Below are 22,091 nucleotides of genomic sequence, written 5' to 3' on the forward strand. Positions count from 1 at the left end.
TTATCTTAAAGAAATACTTGTTTTTCACTTAATAGTAACCATCCTTCCCCTGAGGAAAGAAAAGCAACTAATTGCAAAATTCATGATTTGCAGATAATTCAAGCCCATTAAAATAATGGAAACTTTATTTGCATGAAAAACTTGTTTACAATCATTAATAAATGAAGAATGAACCATTTGCATTTTCCTATTTCATGACACTTATGAAAAATGTATTAAATAAATATTTGTGAACAGCTTAAGGTAAGGCAAAATTTAAGATAAAGCCCCTGTCCGTTGTTCACAATTTTTGAACATGGCTCACGCTGCAAACAAGTGAAAAAATTCACTAAAGAACTTGAACAAGATGTTACATGGGTCATTGAATCACGTCCTCAATCCAAAAACCCAAGAGTTAAGTAGTTTTGTGCTCAACCATATACAATAACTTCAAAAGGGTCAATCTATTCAGAGCAAAACTATGTACAGTTAATACCTTTGATAGAAGCACTTTGTTAGTATTGTGCAATACGTTTATAAAAAATGGCTTCAAATTCCATTTGTCAACCATTTGTAAAGTGCTACTATCAATTCCCACTCTGCTTCCTAACCCCGTGCCACGACAGAGCTGCGGGGCCGCGGAGCGGGGCCAGGCCAGCTCACGAGTCACCAACGTCACAAACCTACTGGTAAACACAGACACGAACGTCACCGAGCCCAGCAGCCGGAGCCGCGCTCCTCCCAGAGCAACCAGGCATCCCCCGGGGCCGTGCCAGGTCCCTGCTGCAATATCCTAAACACCGGAGCACAATGGAGAAACTGGCATTGCAGTGTGGTATGAGCTGGGTACAGTCACTGTAGGAGCATGCTTGTGGTGGGGCAGCGCGATCAGAGCGGGGGGTTCTGGCCCTCGGCCTCCAGCTCGCCGCTGCTGGGGGCGGGGTGCATGGGCAGGATGTCCAGCTCGTCCACCTGCGGCGTGGGGTGCATCACCACCAGCTGGTCCTGCGGGATGTCTGCTGCTGCCGCCGCCAGGTTGGTGATGGATTTGCTCTTCACACACTGGAAGTCAACGTGCCGGCTCTTCCCCTCCTCCTTCTCCCACGACATGCGGATGAACGGCCTCTGCACGTAGTTGTAGATCACCTCCGGCCTCCCGCCCGGCCGCTTCTTCACCTTCTCCTTGTACGTGGGGTAACCTGGCAAAGGCAGGAGCACAGCAGCATTGGCACTGACTGTACAGAGCGCAGCAACACCAACACTGATTGTACAGAGCATAGCAACACCAACACTGACTGTACAGAGCACAGCAACACCAACACTGACTGTACAGAGCACAGCAACACCAACAGTGATTGTACAGAGCACAGCAACACCAACACTGACTGTACAGAGCACAGCAACACCAACACTGACTGTACAGAGCACAGCAACACCAACACTGACTGTACAGAGCACAGCAGCATTGGCACTGACTGTACAGAGCGCAGCAACACCAACACTGATTGTACAGAGCATAGCAACACCAACACTGACTGTACAGAGCACAGCAACACCAACACTGACTGTACAGAGCACAGCAGCATTGGCACTGACTGTACAGAGCACAGCAACACCAACACTGACTCTACAGAGCACAGCAACACCGGCACTGACTGTACAGAGCACAGCAACACCAACACTGACTGTACAGAGCACAGCAACACCAACACTGACTGTACAGAGCACAGCAGCATTGGCACTGACTGTACAGAGCACAGCAACACCAACACTGACTGTACAGAGCACAGCAACACCAACACTGACTGTACAGAGCACAGCACCCACTGGCACTGACTGTACAGAGCACAGCACCCACTGGCACTGCCAGTGCAGATGGCTGTGCTGTGTTCGAGTCACCTCTCCCTGTGCCCCAACAATAATGTCCATTTTACACATTACTGCAGGGCAGCAGCATCACAGTTTGGTACCATAGCTGTTCCTTGTCAAATCAAGAAATGCCAGCAGAAATAATCTGCTATTAGCCAGCATTACAGGCGGGGCCAGTTCTTGTTTAGCTAGAAGGCTGCCACCTTGTTCAGATGAAATTAGTTATTTTAGAGCTCACCAGTTAAAAGCATTTGCTTTTTCTTGGCAAATTACAAACGTAACTATGACAACTTGGTGAGTGAATGATAGAAATCCTGCTAATTATAAAGGCTGGATTCTAAAATATCTGGGTCAGCGATCACAAGAAAAATATAATGCAAAGAAATCCAGTTCTTACATTCACGATAAAAATCAGATTACTTAGTGGAATATTACAGAGCAGCCTCCTAACTTACATGATGTTTACTTCAGATCAGTATTTCTTTGCATTTCACTGATCCACTGGACAGTTTTGTACTTCCTGAAAGAAAATGTCTGCCTGCCACTTAACATGACATTTTTTCATTTCACACCCTGGAAAGGATACCAGCCCAAGAACACAATATCCAGAGCTGTACAAATGCCTTGTTACTTCAAACAAAGCACAGAGAAGATTTTGTGTGGAAACTAAAGGGCACAGGGCATGAAGGCAGAAGAAAGCACCTAAGTTGTGTGCACAGAGCCCAGCAGCCAGACACAGCCTGGACACCAGTCTGGAGCCCATAGTCCGGTTTTCTAGCTGGGTACCATTCCCCTTCTGGCCATTCTGTCACCCAGCCTCAGCAGGAAAGACAATGCTGACCCCTTGCTTTTCCATCTACAGAGAAAGCCATACAGCAGAGAAGTGCAGCAGACCCTGAGGGCCAAAGAGGGAGAGCACAAGCAATGCTTCCCTTACCTTCGATGCCCAGTCGGATCTTCTTGAGCCCCCTTTCCTTCAGAACCGATTTGGCCACGTCTCTGTTTTCAATGTATTTGAAGAATCTATACAACTTTGTGCTGTAAATAACTAAAAATACATTTTAATGAGAAAAAATTCCCTGTTTGCAAATATTAACCTTCTAGCCTTAAAACACAAAGTTTATCTTTTCCACTGTTTTGCTTTACTCCAGTATTTTTATTTCAGAAGAGGGGGAGAAACTCAAGAACTCTAGAGAAAAACAGCTGAAGATACTGGGGAATGGGTTGGGTGCACATTTTGCAGGATAAGATGTAAATGGACAGTACAGTCCATTTACAGGTGCTTAAACTCATCATCCACACAACTATAATACTCCAAAAATAGTAACACTTGTTTTCTTCCTCAAAAAAAACCTCTAGTTGTTCTCCCACAGTAATGACCCCTACCCATCTCCCTCCTCAAGCTCTTTCTACAGAAGTATTTTCTTCCCCCTCACTGGCTGACAATACCTCAATAATAAAAATTACCTTCTCTTTTTAATTACATTTGAACGTAACAAGTAACATATGCTTCTGTGAAACAAAATATTATTAAGCAGAACTACTCAAACTAAGAGGTTCATTTCTGTACAACAACTTTAAATCAGCACATTCACTGCTACCTCTACCACGGCATGGCCTGGTGGGAACAATGAGGATAAACTTACTTTGTGAATACTCCTCTCCCATTTGGGGGGGATACTCTTCATCCCAGTCAACAACATCATCATCTGTCAGCACAACAATGTGGCACTCCCTCTCCCCACTTTGGGCACTGGCTACCATCAGTGGGAGAATCATTTCTTCCAGGTAAAACTCAAATTGCTTGCGAGCACCATCATTTGACAATTCATGCATGAGAGCACCTAGAAGAAAATTTTAAGCATAGGCACATTTGAGAGCTTGGTAAAGAGATGAAGGCAGCAATAAGAAAAAGTAGATCTGTTTATCTGGTAGTATTACTGCAGACAGGTGTAAAGACACTTAGTCTATGAGCTTATGTAAGTTCAGACCTTGTTTGAATATTTACAGCCTGTCCTGCAGATACTAACATAGTGTTGGGCAGACTTTGAGACCTCCTTTGCATTTTGCTACTTCTAAATATTTGGTAATTGTGCGAGGCTGCTCCTGGATTTCCTAAAAGAAACATCATTTAAGCCAGTTGCTGGGAGAACAGAGCACACAACTCATGTTTCATAAGCAGCAGCTTAAAACCAAAGCTTCTCAAAGCCCTGAGGGCAGGAGCTGCTAAATCCCTGTAAGGACAGAGAGCTCAGGCGAGGGGCAGGGTGGGTGGCCCTGCCAGGGAAGGCACTGGGGTCCAGCACAGCATTCCCAGCAGGAATGCCATGGGCTGGCCCTGCATTGCACACACAGGGAGAGCACAGCAACCAGAGGCACAGGCCAAGGCTTGGGCTGTGCTCAGGAGTGAGGGAGCTGGAGAGAACAGCACGTGCTGGGAACCCTGGAGCAGCCCACTCCACCAGCAAAGCTGTGCCACTGCCACCAGGGAGACAGCCCCATTCTCCTAAGCAAGGAGATGAAAAATTATCCTCTGTGTCCTCTGCAAAAAAAGGTACCACTGAATGTTACTGTATCTGTTCTGCAAATGCAGCCATAGAGCCAAGTATTCCACAGGGCGGCCACAGCACAGAATTAGATGCTGAAATATCAGACATTATTTTCAAAGAACATAAATCCATTGGTTTTAGGGCTTTATTACATAAGAGATAAAAAGGGATGGATTTTATTCATGTAGTGCCAGCCATCTTCTTTATCTCAATAAAGGACATGATTTGGAATTAACACACATGCACTTAAGTCAATTTGTAGAATTCAAATTATTTTAATAAACTCTGTACTTACTCAGATCTCTGCATTTTATGGTACTATACTCAAAGGAGATACAGAGATAGTCACATGCTTCCCTCAGTTCAGGAATAGATATCCCATCAGGACAGCGTATCACCCCAGTCTTGTAGTAATCCTGCAGGATGCACCAAGAAAAAACACAATGCACAACCTCCACCAACAGAAACATTTCATCATTTCATTCATGATACCCTCTCCACAAAGAAAGCCCCCAAAATGTAAGACAGCAACAAATGTTAAACGTAGTGAATCCTCCTGTCCTCAAATTTATCAGTTTTCAGAGCTGCATTCAGATCAGTGAGTTCTGGTTAAAACTGTTATTTAAGTAACAACTTTTAATACTGATAATTTTGCTGTCTTTTATCTGTACTTCACTGAGCTCTTCCCATTCCAAGGCTGCTGACAAAGCAGTCCAGCACCTCTGCTTCCTCGTGTGGATATTAAATAAGGAGCCATTTCCACCTCAGACTGAAGTTTGCTTTACTCCTGTTAACTGCGTGAAGTTCACTTCCAGTATTCTGTTTCACCTAATTTCAGCTCTAGAAGGGCAGAATACACTGGAATTTGGGAAAAGGTGAACTGATTGCTGGCAGCAGTAATTTTTGGTTTCTTTCATGTGTACTTTCTCTCTCCCTGACTGTCATATGTTCATATCTAGGAAAAGGGGGTTCATATCAAGCATCTTCCTCCCTCTACTAAACAGTATGAAGAGCAGTATCTATGCCATCCATAAAATCTAGATATGCAAGTTGGGTTAAACCAAGAAGTTTTACTTCTTGATAGTGCTTGTCCTAACAGTATTTGCCCCTAAAAACTCACCAGAATAGCACGAAACACAGTGGAACCAATTCCCTCAGCAACTTCATACTCTCCTTTTTCATTGGGCCGTGTAAAGTTGTGTTCTCTGCCCGATCCAAACATCCTGCTCAAGAATGACAGTAATTTGGATTAGAATTCCTCACTATGGTTTTCTTGTTTGTAAGTAAGAAAAATAAAATGCAAGAAATTGTACAGAAACTGAAGGGGAAAAGCAGTGCATTCTGTTCAGCTGGGATTATGTTTTTCAATTCATGATCTGACGTGTCTTTGCTGACCACTCTACAAGAAATAATATTTAGAAAAACGCAGTCCAACAGGATACAGGCTTAAGGCAAATAACACTTTCTTATTATAGTTACTTTTACCTCCCAAGATGTTCCTGCTTACTGTCCTGAGGACTGACATTGAGGGAAAGTGGGTTTATAAATAACCTGCATGTTAGAGCACTATTTCCATATCTTTATTAACCTACTTTTCAATTAGCAGAGGATAAAATAAGCTTGTTCCTTGAACCAATACCAAAGGGAGAATAACTCAGCATCACACATGCACAAAAAATCCAGTGCATTAGGCAGCATCACTTACTCTTAGGCTGGGCATGAAACAGGAAACTTTCATTGCTTTTTTTCAGCTGATACACACTTCCAGTTTGTCTGGATATTTACATGTATGCATGTATTGTATAATATGCAAGTGCTTTAAATCAATTATTTAATTCTATTGATTCTTACTTCCATTTATTTCTTTTGACAGTTTAGACAGAGAAGCATTTCTTGCCTTCTTTGTGACTCACTCAACTTTTCACAAAACAGGGATCCAAGGTACTATTTATCCCACACTGCAGTGATTTAAACAGAGCAGAAATAGTTTAATCACATTTATTACCTGTACTGTGGCAAAGAGATTTATATACATGTATTTTAAATATGATTATATCCTTGTGTGCTCAGAAATAGCTGTGTTTTAATGAAAAAGCCAAATCCAAAGTGACACAGACAAACCTTTCTTTTATTTCTTGATGCAAGATTTTAAGTGGTGCCCTCTGCATTTGGACAAGGCAAAACCAACCAGAATTTGAGCAAGTCAAGTATTGAATCTCTTCCCACCAAGCAAACATGTTAAATATGTTGCTCATTATAGTTTTCTACAGAAAACATTACACACATATCGCGGACTTGCATTCAAGTGTTGATCATTTTGAGCATTCAGCCTCTCTGCTGAGTGGCTCAGGGCTGTTATACTGATTATTTGACATTTCAGAAGATAAATGAGCTGACCTTGAACATTGTCAGGGTAGGCCCACTAAGCAAAATAAATTCCTTCAAGATTTTCCTCCTTGCTGTTTTGAAAGAGACTATCTACACTCGCTATGCCACTTCGTTTTATGAAGCACCTAGCTTTAAAAATGAGGAAGAGTGAGGCAGACTGAACATAGAAGCAATGCCCAGGAAGACAGAAAGAAATGGGAACGTCATGAAATGGTAATTTATTTATCAGCTGTCATCTCTAGGTAAGAGACATCTCTTGGCTTCCCTGCAAAACCAGAGAACTTGCATTTGATTTTTATTTAAAGGCATTTAGAAATTGGTAACATCAGCAAGATCAGCTGCAGCAGCAGGAGTCCAACAGCTATTCAAACAGTTTAAATATCCACAAAGGATTAATGGCTCTCTGTAACCGTTGGGGACTAAGGAAAAAAAAAACAAAACCCAAAAAAGATACAAACCTGCCCAACATTGTGTTAGGTTGTGCAGTGAAAATGGAAGGATCTACAACAAATCTGGTGTTGTCCACGATGAGCGTTACTCGCTCGGAAGTTCTGACGTTCCGAGCTCCCTCTTTGCCATTTTCATACACAAACACCATTTCCCCACCAGCCTTGCAGCTGCCATCTGAGCTGGACTGGCTGCTGTTCCTGCTGCTGGTGCCCATGCTGACAACAGAACCATTGGGGGATGTCTTCTGGGGCCGGGGGCTGCTGGGCCGAGATGAACTGTGATCCTTCTCGCGATCTTTGGTGGTGACGAGGTGGAAGGAGAAAAAACAGGAAATGAAATCAGAGATTTACAGGAGTCCTATGTAGTTTGTGTCTTTCCGGGCACAAACACATCCATTTGAGAAGTACAAATTATTTTGGTTATATCTATTCTGGTTGAAAAAAACCTTCAAAAGTAACTGCCCATTTATGAGATTCCAAAGTCTGTATCACCTAGACATCAAATCCACCTCACTTTCCCCAAAAGTCTTTACAAAGAAAATTTACTACTCTAGTACTGAAAAAGGAACTCAACACAAAAGCTATTGCATCACAGTTGGTGCTACAGCTCAAAGAAACAAACCATATTTTGTCACTTTAAAAAATCCCTATTTCCTCTATTTCCAAATACCTAGACCCTACAGAGTAAAGGGAATGCATTCAATTATCTTATAAAAATTAGATTGCTCTTGTGATTTGAACTAAATAAGAGCATCACTTAGGAATACACACTGCAGACTGGAAAAAAAAGTTACAACCTATCAAAGAAGGGTATTCCCACCCCAGGGCATATGTAAGAAATCTGTATGTTGTGCCATCAACACTAACACTTTTTATTCTATTCCTTTAACAAAATAGTACTCAAATTTGGAGAATTTTAATCCTGAAATGGCAGAGATCTGCACACACCAGAATGATACTGTCTTGTTGGTGAAGTGACATTCCTGATGCATGGAGTGAGCTGAGATTCTGCTCTTTCGTGGGACGAGTCACGAGATCTGTCACTGGATCTGCGCCTGTCCCTTGATCTCTCGTGTCCACCACTCGCACCATGGAGGCTCATTTTGGTGTAGTCTATTCCTTTAGCAACACGGGATGAGGTGCTGAAAGCAGAAATAAGTCACATGTTCAGCATTCCAAAGTTCCAGAGACATTACACATCTAAATTTCCAAGGCATTCACACTCCATGGAGATGTTCCCTAGATTAGGATTATCCAACTCCATTTTCTTTGTTGCACTCATGTTTGTATTTACAATTACTTGGAACATTAAGTAGGCAGCAGGAATTATCTGTTTGCTGCTGTGTGATTTACAGAGACAGCACCTGATCAGCTGAGCCTGCCTGTGAAGATGCATTCACACAAATCTCTTTCAGAACAGGTAGGTCAAATACAAACATGCATTTTTTTTTTTATTCTTACTGTTAAATTAAATGTTCTCATCAAAGAATGAAATTAGAAGTTAGGGATCTTTTTTTTTTCCAATGCAAGCTATTTTGGCAAAACCTTCTGCGGCCACAGGATGACTTTACACTTTTCCTGCAACTTGCCCTTTGCAAAGGTAGTCAGTCTTAAATGAGGGGACACATCAAGACACACCAGCCAAGAGTTTGTTTCTGCACATTCTGTTTTAAATTTTTACTTATTCTTAAAAAGAACAATAGTAAGCCACTACAACCCAGACATGAACTACACTATCAAAGCTACGACCTACCAGACTGTCAGTAACAAGTAGGATATTTGTTCCAAACCAGCAAATTTAATATAATAGTTTAAGATGTTTTAGACTGTGTTTAAGTTACATTACTGAACTTAAGATATCAATTACATTTTGCAATTATTAAACCAACTAACAAAACTAGTCAGTTTTGAGATCCCACAACTCCCTGAAACTATCTAAAAATTAAAAATCAACGTGCAACAGCTATTGTTGAATTTGCCAAAAATCCTTATATCTTCTATTTATACTCTTTAAAAGAGAGAAATTTATGTCTGGACAGCACTGACTTGTCTGTGTCCTTGCACCCCACCAGAATTCCTAAAGCAGTTTTTTGCTGTTTACCTTTCAAGTGTGAGCATGACAACACTCCTTATTTATGGATTTAACTGAAGAAATTCCCAAAGCCTCAGGTAGTGGATAACCCAGACTCCTGCACAGCTACAAGGTCTACCAGACAAAGCAGAGTCATGATTTCCCAGAGGAACCTCAATGCCCCACTTGCTTGCAACCTGCAGATCCCATAACTCCTACCAAGAGACCTGAAATCATGACTGCAGGAATGCTGTAGGAGAACACAGAGAGGTAAGAATGATGGCTTGGCTTAGACAAGCACAACAAATAGAAAAGCATTCACTGGATAGCCAGATCGAGCAGTGTCCTCTTTTTAGGTTGCTTAGAAGTAATGATAAAAAAAAAAAAAATCAAGGCTTTCCACTAGCATGAGATGTTGCAATTTCAGGTTTCAGAGATTGATAAGAAGAGGAGCTCAACTGAGAATGAAGAGGCTGTGACAGACGAGTGTTTAGCACAAGGCAAGGAGTCAGAAATGTACCTCTCACTATGGCACACGAGCTCCTCCCTGCCCTGCCAGAATGAGGGCAGGATCTCCTGTTGACAAAGCACAAGTTTGGTGCAGAGGGAATCTACTGCAATCCTGTTTCCTGCCAAGCTTAAAATATGCTGCAGTAAGAAATGCATCTTTGGGATGTGGAGTCAGCCAAAGGTCTATTGAATAAGGGAAAAGAACTGCAAGCCTTGCTTCTGGCTGAAAATGTTCAGATTTACAGTCCAAGAATAAGCACCTCCATTAAAAGGAAATTTCCTGAGCACTTCCAATGCAGTTCTGAAGGTATTAAAATTTATAACATTTCAGCACAGCTAACAAGTCTCCTTACTTGTTTTACCTCTCTATCAGAGAAAGGCAAATTCTTTATTTTGAAAGTGAAACGTGCAAAAGTTTGCAAGAGTGAGATCTGCAAACCTCCAAAAAAACCCCAAAAACAACATCAACAATTTAGGAAAACCTTTGCACCTTTCCTTTGAGACAGATATACACATACACAATGTAACCACTTTAATGGATACAAAATATGCCCATAAATTATTAGACACATGGATTACAGTCTCGAATTCAAGACCAAAGTCTAGCCCAAGTTTAAGCACGACAATATTCATTACTACTACAACTAAACTTCCAAAAAAAAATTTTTTTTTTTTTAAGAAGCTCTGTATCTCATCTGTGCATTTATATTTGCATGCTATGGTATAATCAAGGGTGCCACAAAAGGGGGTGTGTATGTGTGGAGTACTCAAACACCTTCATAGCAGTCTGGTGACAAAACATCTCTGCAAATCCCAATAAAGCCTCACGTGACCAGGCCTCTGTTGAAGCACAGCTTTGATCCTAGACCTGATAACATTTCCAACCATGCTGTGAGAAAACAGAGCTTTGCAGGTGTCACATTTTATAGTATCAAAATGCATGACTCACTGTTTCTCAGGAGTTAAAGAGCTCTATTTGCTTTAAATAAGGGAAACACGCTAGAAAATGAAACTGAACCACTCTAATGGGATGCAGGCTTATCACACATTTTGACAGAGCAAACACGAATTCCTCTTTAACAGAGAAGGCAATTAAAATGTGATTCTTAATCCAGAAAACCATCTAAAAGCCCCATTACCCTCCAAGCAGTGATTCAGAGTTCCCAGTGAAGCAGGGCAAACCCTAGTTAATAATCTCTTCCAGGAGCTGATAAGAACAGGTGCTACAGGAAGCGACACTGACTCAGCTGGCACCACGCTTCCTCCTGAGCCGTGCCCCAAGGAAGGGCCATGGCAGGCACAGCTGTACCTCCCTGAATGGCAACTGGGGCCACTTCTGCTATGCTGCCAGCAGCCAGCAAGCCTGGAGGAGGGGGGAAGTGCTCAGAGATTATCTATCCTGCTCCTGCTGCCAGCCACGGCCATCCTTGCCGAGCCGGGGCCATCAATTCAGCTCAGCACACCACACTGGAGAGAGGCAGAGGCTGCCAGCTGGAGGAGGACACGATCCTTGAATAGTAAATCAACTGTTTCTGAAACAGACAGATTAGTAAATAATTTCAAAGGGCTGTTCAAATTGCAGCTGGCCACAGCACTCATTTGCTTACTCCTATGTTGTACTTTCCTCCTTTAATGTACAGATTGATGATAACTGTGAGACCAATGCATCATCTATTAGCCACAAGACACAAGCCAAAATTGCACGGTTTTTGAGAATTCAAGCAGTATGGCTTGAGAAAGCAACTGGCTGAATCACGAATCTTCATTCATCTTAGTAACAGCCATCTAAAAACGTCAGTCTTAAATCTCATCAGTGTTGAGTCACAATTCACAAAAAAATAGTTCTTTCATCTGTTGGATGTGTAGTCGACAAACTTGAAGTTCCATGTGTTCAACAGTATGAGCACTCAGATCAATGCTACCCCTTAAATACAATTTTGCTCTACAAGCAACAAGAAAACTAACGTGAGCTTAAATCTGAACAAAGAGAAAATAGAGGTGGAGCTCAGCATGTCAGAAGAGACAGGCATCAGCCTTACCCTGTGATACCTGACTAGGAAAGTTGTGTCCCTGAGCTGCTTTATTGTTACTCTGAAAAAGGAGCTCATTTGTGGCCTGTACATATGAAAGAAGGCCTGTGACTTTTCTTTTCCTGTAAAGAGGCTTTAGAAGAAGTTGCAAGTGTTCAAATAAAAAAGGAAGACATCAGAACTACCAAGACATTTTGATTTATTTGATAGAAGGACTTGGTCACCTCCTCTTCTCCCTCTCTAACATAAAGCCAGTGGGGCCAGGAGGTTGTTTCTGCAGGGAGCGCACAAAGCCTTCACTGATGAGGGACTAAGTACAAACCTGGCCCAGTGAGGAAGGCAAGACAAACTGGCATTCACTGGGACTTCCACAGCCGTGCTGTTGCAGCTTCCTACCAATCTACACCAGTGGAAATGGGACTGACCAAAGCAGAGCTGCCCCATTTGAAGAACAGGCAAACAGGAATTCCTGTGGTCCACAGAAGCACCAAGCAGACCAGACACACCACCAGGACTCCTCCACCAGCAGTGGAACACTGCAAGTTCCAAGTGCCAAGAAGCCATGGCTGCCACGCTGTATTCACCCAAAATCTCAGCCACAGCACCCAGTGGAGCCTCCACAGAGCCTTACTTCAAGCTTCCAAGAAAGAGATCTGAAGCTACAAGGACCATCTCACCCAGAAAAGAAGTGTTTGCAAAGTCAGCTTTCAATGTATTCCTTGGCTGATGACCACCAGCTGCACTCTGGGCTGTGGAAGCCATAAGGCACAGCACCAACCCATAAGCAGAATTTTCTCCTGTGTGCTAAAGGAGACATTGCATTTAATTTAAATGCATAAGAGAGGAAAAAGAACAAAGAAAACACCGTTTAAACCCTCATCCCTTCATTCACTAAAGCTGGAAAAAGCCCCATATATGTAAGGCCACCTAGTACCCAAAAGTTTTTGAAATGGAAGAACACCTTGCTTTATCAATTACTTTCCTACATGGGAAAAAAAGAAACATCTTCCTGCCCCACCACCCCCCCCCCCCCCCAAATAAACCCAAACCAAAACAACCAAACAAGCTCATGAATATTCATGTATTTTGGCAATATTCACAAATTCAATACTCATTTTTCCTTGCTTTCAAAGGAATGCTGGAACATGTGCACTACACCCATTCAAGAATTTTAAGTCAGTCACAGAAATTATTTTCCCCCTTAGACAGGGATCAAGGAAGCCCTGTCTTTGTAAGAGAATGAGGCATTTTCTTTAAAAGCAGTTGCCTCATGAAGAAAACCAAATAAGCTCAAGGCTGTATTTAAGCAAATCTATTTAATATGATGTGAAGGAGGGAAAAAAAGTACCATCAAAATGGCAACTTTGTCATACTGGTAATGCTTCCTATTTTTGTAGTTAAGGGAAGAGCTGTTTTTAAAAAATGTAAATGCTCTTCAATTTAATGATGTTTTGGAGTCATCTGTGGAAAGAGAGCTTCAGTTAGTCTTTATACATAACAACAGATTGCTTTGAATATATTACTAATTATTAGAAGAAGTCATTAGACTGAATTAATCCTACTGCCAAAACAATTAGCATGTATTCCAACATAAAAACTCCATGGGCATCCTACCAAATACTGCCAATAAATATACTTGTTTTATACAACGAGCTCATGTCTACGCAGAATTATGGTGCTTAACCAATATCCTTATTACTCCCAAACCCACCCTGAAACCTTAAATAAAAGAAAAGAACGCAGCAGTGGAAAATTGACCAAGACTTTTATCCTTTTTTCCCCCATCTATCTTCTAAAACTTATTTTAACTCGCCTTAAATATAAACTTAGATCCACCCTTTGCTAGGGTGATTCCCATAATCAACACTTGTAGAATCAGGCTATAGAGCTTTATCTATGCACTAAGTTACAGCTGCCATGCTGCGAGGCTTTAGAAGAAATCCCTTCTGCTCATCCTGCCAGGACTTACACAACGACAGCTCTTATGCCCCTCTTCCTCCCCGTCAAGCCCGTTCTTTGTCAGCAGCAGACATTTCAATTGACCTGTGCACACAAAGGACAGTACTTCGCCTTTTCCTCATTCTTCTCCTGAATAATGCCCACACGTTATTCCTGTTAACAAATACGCACCTTCCTCTCGTGTCTAGCAGGGAAGAAACACAGAAGCACGGGAACAATTTCGGAATCAGAGCACAAAGGAATTCTGTTCCTTCCGAAAAGGCAGCTTTGAAAGCCAGATCAGCATCCTTTGGCATTACTTGTTAAGTTCAGCATATTTGATATTTCCATCATTTCTTCAGTAGTTCACGGCACCGTCAGCGAGCCTTACTTTTCCCCCCATCATCCTCCCCTCCAGGATAAGCGCCGGCGGCTCTTATCCGGGGGAGCGCAGCCCGCTGGCTGCGGAGCGGGCTTCTCGCGGAGCCTGACTCAGCCATGCGTGCTGCGCGGCTGACGTGTGACCCCGCAGCCCCGCGGGCCCGCAGCCATTGGCCCCGCGCTGACGGGCGGGGAGGCAGCGCCGGCTGCCGCAGCTAGTTCGGTCCCGCCGCCGCCGCCCGGGCTCCGGCACCGGCGCGCCGCCGGGACAAGGTTACCGCCGCTGCCCCGGCACGGCCCCCGCCGCGCCGCGATCAGCCCCGACAGCGAAGGCACGCGAGTTTCAGGGCACGCTCCGAGTGCTCCCGCAACGTCTGCCCCGATTAATTTTAAAATGAATGCACCTGACACCGAGTTCATAAGCAGGTACAGCAAGAGCCTTTTGAGAACAAGACAGCAAAACCTCCGTTCTTTAACTACAAGCGCCCCTTTTCCAGCAAGTTTAAGCTAGGGAAAAATTACTCTTCTTTGTAATATAACCTAAACATTGTTAGTAATAATTACATCAGTACATTTACCGATCAGAAATCATTGTGCATTTTCACATCAACAGATCATCAAGGCGAGCCCACCAAGCACAAAAAGCAACAAAGCAAATTAATACACGAGTCGGTAAAATTTGATAAAGATTTTTTGGCGGGAGGATAACTAGGCACTACAAAACAGCTTTCTTTAAATTATTATTTTTAGAATGTCTGCAGGCTGTTTTAAGGAGTCACAATACACTGGAGGAATAGCTTAAAAGTAAGTCCTACAATAAATAACAATCAAGATGTCGTAGGGTGGAAATTAAAACTTGATGCAAGCTGAAGAAATGAGGAGGATTGTTCAGCAAATGACTGCTGTAATAAAGAGGGAAGTCAGAAGGAAAAACATGAGACTTGTGATGAGAAAGGCAGGAGAAGATCAGCACTCCAGGCTGAAGAGTCAGCTCTTTACACATGGAAGGAAAATTTCTGCTCATACAATTTCAATTACCCAAACCAGTGAATTTTCTCCTGGTTTAGGGTCTTGTGATGGTTCACACAAGCACCCTCCCCATGCCCCAGGGGAAGAATAACCATCAACCTTGTAAGCCCTTTCTTCCCTTCAATATAAGCCAGGGAAGACATAGTTATAATAGGCTGCATGAAAAGCATGCTGGAAAAACCTCTCTCAGGCACTTTTTGCCCCTAACAGAACAGTCCTTCAGCAGCAAGAGAAAGTACCCTGGTTCCCTAAATGGAGTCTCTTCTCCACAGCAGAATTAGGATGTGTCTTCTTCTTTACTCCTACATCAGGTAGAAAAAACATGCCATGGATGGATTGGCTCCCAAATCCCAAAAAAACAGCTCTCAGGACAGGACACGCACCCATCCAAATCTTACAGAGACACAGTCCAGAAGCCACACTTGACTTGGGGCTCCATGTGAGGAAGCCCTCAGAAAGAATTCTCACTGCTTAATTTGGGGGCTGCCACGGGATCTTCCTTCAGCTCAAAGCAGAAACTCTGTCAACACTTTCCACCCTCAAAATTCTTTAATATTCACATAATTCTGGTCTTCAGTGGGTTCTCTCAGCTGTGAGTAATGTACTTCTTAGTAATGCAGTTCCATTTCAGGAAAGGATCTCATGAGCAGAGTGTTCAGTTGCCAAAGGGATTTCTTAAAGCAGCAAGGACTTAACCTTTAGGAGGGAACACATTCACACCTTATGACTTCTACCAAGCTCCCAGACACGAGACTTTCATAAAAGAACGTTGGTTGCCTTTATTTATATACCAATTTCTGCTGCATTTTCAACATGGATGTTGAATAAAAATCAAACTAAAACTCAGAGTAATATTATCCTCCTTAGAATTGGAAAGGGTCTCCATTTATTAAAAAACAGCTTTAGAAGTTCAAATTCAAAAGAACTGGGACCAAACACAAACTGTGCAGCTATTACAGTTTCCATTCTCAGAGGTACAAACAATGAAGAGTTGGCCATAAAAAATTCTAGTTCTGAGTATACTCACTTCTACAGTGCTTTGTGTCCCAATTAAATGTGACAAAGTCCACCACAAATAGTATCTGATAACATTTGGGAAAGGCAATTTGGGTGCTGAAGAGGTTCAGGAGGATTTAGTGTGTGCTTTTGCCCTGGAAGGTGCTATGTTTCCCTTCTCAACAGTGTCAATAAGCTGCCATTGCAGACATGAAGGATGTCAAAAAAAAAAAAAATCAAAACCTCAGTCCTCACAACTCTAAGATCACTCACTATACACTGGGTACCTTGCAGAAGATTAAGAGACTGGTGTTTTTGAAAGTTATCACTGAGTGCAGCCCATTTTTCTGGATTCCAACACCAGCTCTTCCCAGCCCACCTCAGTTTCTCCTGAGGGCTTTCCATCCTGGTGCCTACAAAGCCTGGATGAGGAGATTTTGATCTGCCAGTACCAGGCTGCGATTAGGCATGTTTGCAGTGACTGAAAGCAGGGGATGCACAGTATGACCTGAGCCCCTGGCAAATCAGGGGCTCATTATTTTCATGTCATGCCTTGGGCAGGCCTGCCCCATCTTGCAAAATGTTCAACTGTAGAAATCACAGGAAGAGAAATAAAACCTTTCCCACAGTGGAAAACAGATTATACATTCTTATATCCTTCCACAGATGAGAAAGGAACTCTTCTATTCATGTATGCTTCATGTACTTTACAAAACGCTGAGACGTGTGGTCCTTCCAGTCACAACCCATGAATGTATCCTCCCAGCAGCTAGAAACAACATTGGGGGGAAAAATTCCCAGCATTTAGCATCTGCACAACAACTTCTCATGTATGGACAAGATTTAGAAAGCAACTGAAGATTTTAAAAGATCCAAGAGTCATGGCAACAGAATCAAAGCAGAGTCACATTTTGTTCATAAATGCAGCAGTGCAGGCAAGACTTTGGATCTAATAATATCTAAACAGAATGAACAAATAAGAAACTGTCAAAAGGGACTAAAACAGAAGCATACTTAGAAAAATCCAGGACAAATCTTGAAGAGGCAAATTTAAGCCAAAGATTTTTCACCACAACTCTAGAAAAAGCACTCAATGCAAGAGAATTAAAATTTTCCAACAACAACCAAAACTCCAACACTATAGAGAAATTATATATAATTTAAAATTAATAACTAATGAAACTAGTTAAAAAACTAATAACTGCTGAAAATTTGAATAAAAAGTATGGAACAGCAATGCCTAATAATGAAAATATGAATTCAGAGACCACTTATTTAAACCTTCACCACTGTTAATTCAACATATGGTTCATGAACATTTTCTTCCATCTTATTCAGGCACTTTAATAAAAAGCACCTGCAAGAATTTTCTGTAGTAGCTTAGACTAACAAGACTGTTTGTATGATTATTTAGTCATCTTTAACACCATATAAATTAATCCTGACAGGCTCAGCAGATTTATACCAGGAATCGTATGCATTATATTTTTAGTCCTTATTTTCCACATCTCTCTCTTCTGAGTTTTCCCTTCCATTGCCCATCTCAGAACAAGTAAGAAACAGGAGGAGAGAAAACAACACTACAACTTGGCAGCTTTATAAAACTGGAGCCTCACTAAACTAGAAAGAACAGGATATAATGCTGATCTGTACAAGGATTCAGTCCATTCCCCTTTGGACAGTTCTGCCCCATGTCCTCGGCCCCAAACAGACCCGTGGCTTTCCTTGCTGCCACACAAACCCTACACACAGGGCTGGTCACAGCCCTAGATTATGTTTTCTATGAGTCAAGAAAATTATCTAAGCTATTTTAAGAATGTTAAGGCCGGAGGATTAAACACTCCAAAGCACCAAGAAGTGACAAGCTAAGAATCTCTCTCCTATATTACTCCTTTGTTGAGATTATTTATTACAAAGCTCTTACTTCAACATTATGTTTTCCAAACCAGAAATATTCTCTTTCTTAATCATAACAAGGAGTATTTTGAGTAAGACAAACAAGACTGGAGTACTCAAACCTTTTAACATAACAGTTCTAGTTATATTATTACAACTTATGCTTCCAAATGCATTTTTTTCCCCTCATACTGTATTTTTCACATAGACTTTCACTTGTCTGGAGGAAAAAGTGTCAAGTCAGAAACAACAGCAATATGTCCATATTCAGCCATACAAAATCCAATTACTTTGTTCAGGCTTTTGAATAAAGTACCCCATTTTCCAATAATTAGATTCTCTGAAGTAATCCAGTATCTCAAAGGAATAAGGTAACAAAATGTGTATCCTTATTTATCCCTTATTCCATTACAATGTCAAACTATCATTTAGATTCTCATTCTCAAATATTTCCAAAAACATTTTATTTGGGGAAAAAAAATTTAAATGATCAGATGTTAACCTGAGTACTATATCCCTAGCATACAGTTTTCATAAAAACGCTGTTCAGCGTTGGAAACAAACTGTGTTTTGCCAGAAATATGTCCAATAGCTGCAATTATGTTTGAGGCATAGATTTCCTACCTTTTGATGTGTGACCCTTGAATTCAGATTGCATGAAATGACCAACAGCAGCTTTTCTGAAAAGCACAGGCCATGGACGTCCTTGAGTTAACGCCTCTCTGCATCAAATAATCTTTGCGGAAAGCTGCACAGCTTTTTATTGAAACATTTCCCCAACATAGATAATCCACCCCAGACAACACACGGTCACACATGTGTCCTGTTCCTCTGGGTTGGACTTACCCAGCTGCAGCTTCCAGCTACCACACTTTATTTCAAACTTGCCTGCTGACTACAGCCCATCACCATAATTTCTGTGACTAATTGAGAAGTCATTCTTCAACCTTTGGGTTCTCCCTGTCTCAGAAGATACTCAGTAGCTTCTGGACCTTCAGGGCAGATGTTGATTAGAGGCAATTCTGAACTGCTGACACCAGACTTGCAGTAACTCTACTGCCCACCCAAGAGCCCTCTCGACCACATGATGTTGCTGGAGGCTTGTGCCTCCCCAGTCTCCCTGTGGTGGCAGTGCCATGTCCTTGACAGGTGACAAACACAGCTGTGTCCTTGGCAGGAGACAGACCAGGCCTGTGTCCTTGGCTCCCTGCTGAATTCAGTCACACAGAGCACCCGGGTGTTTGCAGGTGTCAGACCCCTCAGTTCCTAACAGCCCCGTCACCGAGTTTTAGGTTCTATTCCAGATCCCTGGTCATGGGAGGTTCAGAGCTGAACCCCCTGGACTGGGCTCAGCAGGGAACTGCCCAGCCCTCACTTCCACACAAAGCCCTGTCCTACCCACACTGCTCACTGCCAAGGCTGTGCCACACTGGAATCCTAAAGGCAGAGCAGCATCAGCTGCCCCCCAGACACCAGCACCTGAACAAAAACATCAGCTGCATAAAGCTACACCCCCAAACCTACCCTGAGTAAAAACATCAGCTGCATAAAGCTACACCCCCAAACATACCCTGAATAAAAACCATCAGCTGCATAAAGCTACACCCTACAAACCTACCCTGAATAAAAACATCAGCTGCATAAAGCTACACCCCCAAACATACCCTGAATAAAAACATCAGCTGCATAAAGCTACACCCCCAAACCTACCCTGAATAAAAACCATCAGCTGCATAAAGCTACACCCCACAAACCTACCCTGAATAAAAACATCAGCTGCATAAAGCTACACCCCACAAACCTACCCTCAATAAAAACATCAGCTGCATAAAGCTACACCCCACAAACCTACCCTGACCTGCAGCACCAGCCACCCTCCTCGGGTCTGCCTTAACCTCTCCATTATTTACAGCACAGGCCTCTAATTACATGGGTCTCCCCATGAGCCTTTTAATTACTGCTGCATTCTTTTGTCCTGCCCTCTTGAGTTTCTCACAATCATTCAAGAATTAATGGCAGGAAAATAAGCCACAGTATTAATTGCCTAGAGAATACTTTGGACAACACTTGAGTCCAGTTCTGCACATATATAAGTAAAATGTGGAGTGAGTAGCTGGTATTGAATATGCTCCTTAGCTCTTTCCCTATCATCTTGCCAGTAGGAAAGCTTGAGTAACTAACAATTTTAGTTCGTTTACAGAGAGATTTCAGTTATATTTAGCACTTCTAAAAGGGCAAAGTACTTGAAAGATACACACTTATTTGGATGCTTAAATATCTTTCCAGCAATATGTTTCTTCTCATACATTTGCAAGGTGACTAACTGCTTTGCTTAGTTCATTTTTGAACACTGTATACTGGAAGAACACTAATTAATTTCATCATTTTGTCAAATCAAGAAGCATTTAAAAAAACATTCTTACTGTGAGGGATGCATGCAAAAATAAGGTATGACACACAGCTTAACAAAGAAAGTGCTACACAGAGTGATACTGGCATGCAAGAACTATTAGTTCTCATCATGGACTAGATGCACATATTTTAGGGATGTAACTCCTAGCAAACACCCCCAAAAATCATATATTTAATCACTCAACCAGTGTTTTGATATGCACACAAGGCATTTAGGTTTGGTTCATTTGTTGGGTTTTTTTTCCTTTTTAAAAAAAGGACTAAAATGCAACCCATGGCAAAACAAGTCTAAGCACAGATTGGGGAAGCTGACAAATCAGGTCAGAAAACATCTTTTAAAATAATTAAGAAGCGTTCCTTTGAAGAAGAATTACAACGTTTATGACAGGACTTGCCACAACCAGATACAGTAGCCTTTAGGATGGACTTTGAGTGTAGTTTTTGAGATGCAATGGATGGGACACAGCACCTACCTTGAATGTTTACAAAGTTTACGAGGTCTATTATGCAATTTCCGATCCCAATTCTCTGGATCACTGGAGTTACTGTCATAAGGATGAGGCCGTCCTGCCATTCCACTGCCAGCTTCCTCACACTACTGCTCTGAAAAGCACACATGCAGCACTCACAACCTACATTAAGAGAGCAGTGTTTACCTTTAAGTAATGCCACACAGGAAAAAAAGTCAGACATGCAGAATTTAGTGTTGTTAGGCTTTGATTTTTTAAATGCAGATCACAGAAAAACAGGATACGCTGAAGCAGAAATTGCATGACAATAGTATTTTACACATTTTGCTGATACCTGCACTAAAAAGAGTATTTTGTTATTAAAAATATAGTTCGATAAATGCTGGCAGGCAAATTAAATTTTGCAACAGTTAAATTCACTGTGTCCAAACAGAAAAGTCACTGGTTATAAAACACAAGACAAACATACCATGATTTTCTTTCAAATGTATAAAGTTAATTCAAAGGAGGATCCCAAGTAGAGAACAGAGACCAACAGTTTTACAATTTGAATGGCTGACCAAGAGGAAAACAGAATTAACGTTTATATCCAAGTCCTCACTACAAAACGCAATCAACAGCAATCCTTAGAAACACTCCATGTGGTCCAGTTTCACTGACTTTTGCAGAGAAGTCACAAAACCTTAATAAAATAGATATAATAACTACCCTTCCTTAAACAGGGTCTGTGTCTTGTTGAACTTCCTTTAGAATTCTCTCAGAGCTCAAACCACTCTGTGACTGTCAGCAGAGACAGCCAAACTCCAAAGATTGGTTTTCAATCATACCTCTAAGTGACACTTGTAGCAACAGAGTTGGACAATTCAGCACGACCTGGTTACAAAAATGATAAAGCAGCCACAAGTGAGCAGCTGATGACTGCATAACATCTGGAAAAAAAATTAAATTACAGCTAGATAAACTTACAGGTAATGGCAAGTCTATTATGTTTCTTTATAATTTTAAGCTACATATTGTAGAAACATTGTCTCTCTACCTCACCCCACCCTTAATAGACTTGTAATACATTCAGTGAAACTTATCCTATGTGGAAGTGAGTCCCAAAGCAACTGAGACCTCTTTAA

At 41.8% G+C, this 22,091-nt stretch overlaps 1 protein-coding gene across 2 annotated transcripts; it reads right to left on the reverse strand.

The window, feature by feature from the left end:
- Positions 1-107: 107 nt before the first annotated feature.
- BTBD10 (BTB domain containing 10) lies at positions 108-21,559 on the reverse strand. 2 transcript variants are annotated; one of them, XM_068194689.1, is made up of 8 exons: positions 20,971-21,559; positions 8,183-8,376; positions 7,244-7,529; positions 5,518-5,620; positions 4,693-4,813; positions 3,495-3,692; positions 2,786-2,896; positions 108-1,178 (listed from the first exon to the last, which is right to left on the reverse strand). In XM_068194689.1, the coding sequence occupies exons 1-8, from the start codon at positions 21,069-21,071 to the stop codon at positions 868-870; spliced, it is 1,425 nt and encodes a 474-aa protein (XP_068050790.1). In that variant the 5' UTR covers positions 21,072-21,559; the 3' UTR covers positions 108-867. The 2 variants fall into 2 exon arrangements, with proteins under 2 accessions (XP_068050790.1, XP_068050789.1); XM_068194688.1 differs by lacking the exon at positions 20,971-21,559 and adding an exon at positions 13,976-14,214.
- Between the last annotated feature and the right edge of the window lie 532 nt (positions 21,560-22,091).

Source organism: Anomalospiza imberbis, chromosome 6, assembly GCF_031753505.1.
Source record: "Anomalospiza imberbis isolate Cuckoo-Finch-1a 21T00152 chromosome 6, ASM3175350v1, whole genome shotgun sequence".
Taxonomy (NCBI): Eukaryota; Metazoa; Chordata; class Aves; order Passeriformes; family Viduidae; genus Anomalospiza; species Anomalospiza imberbis.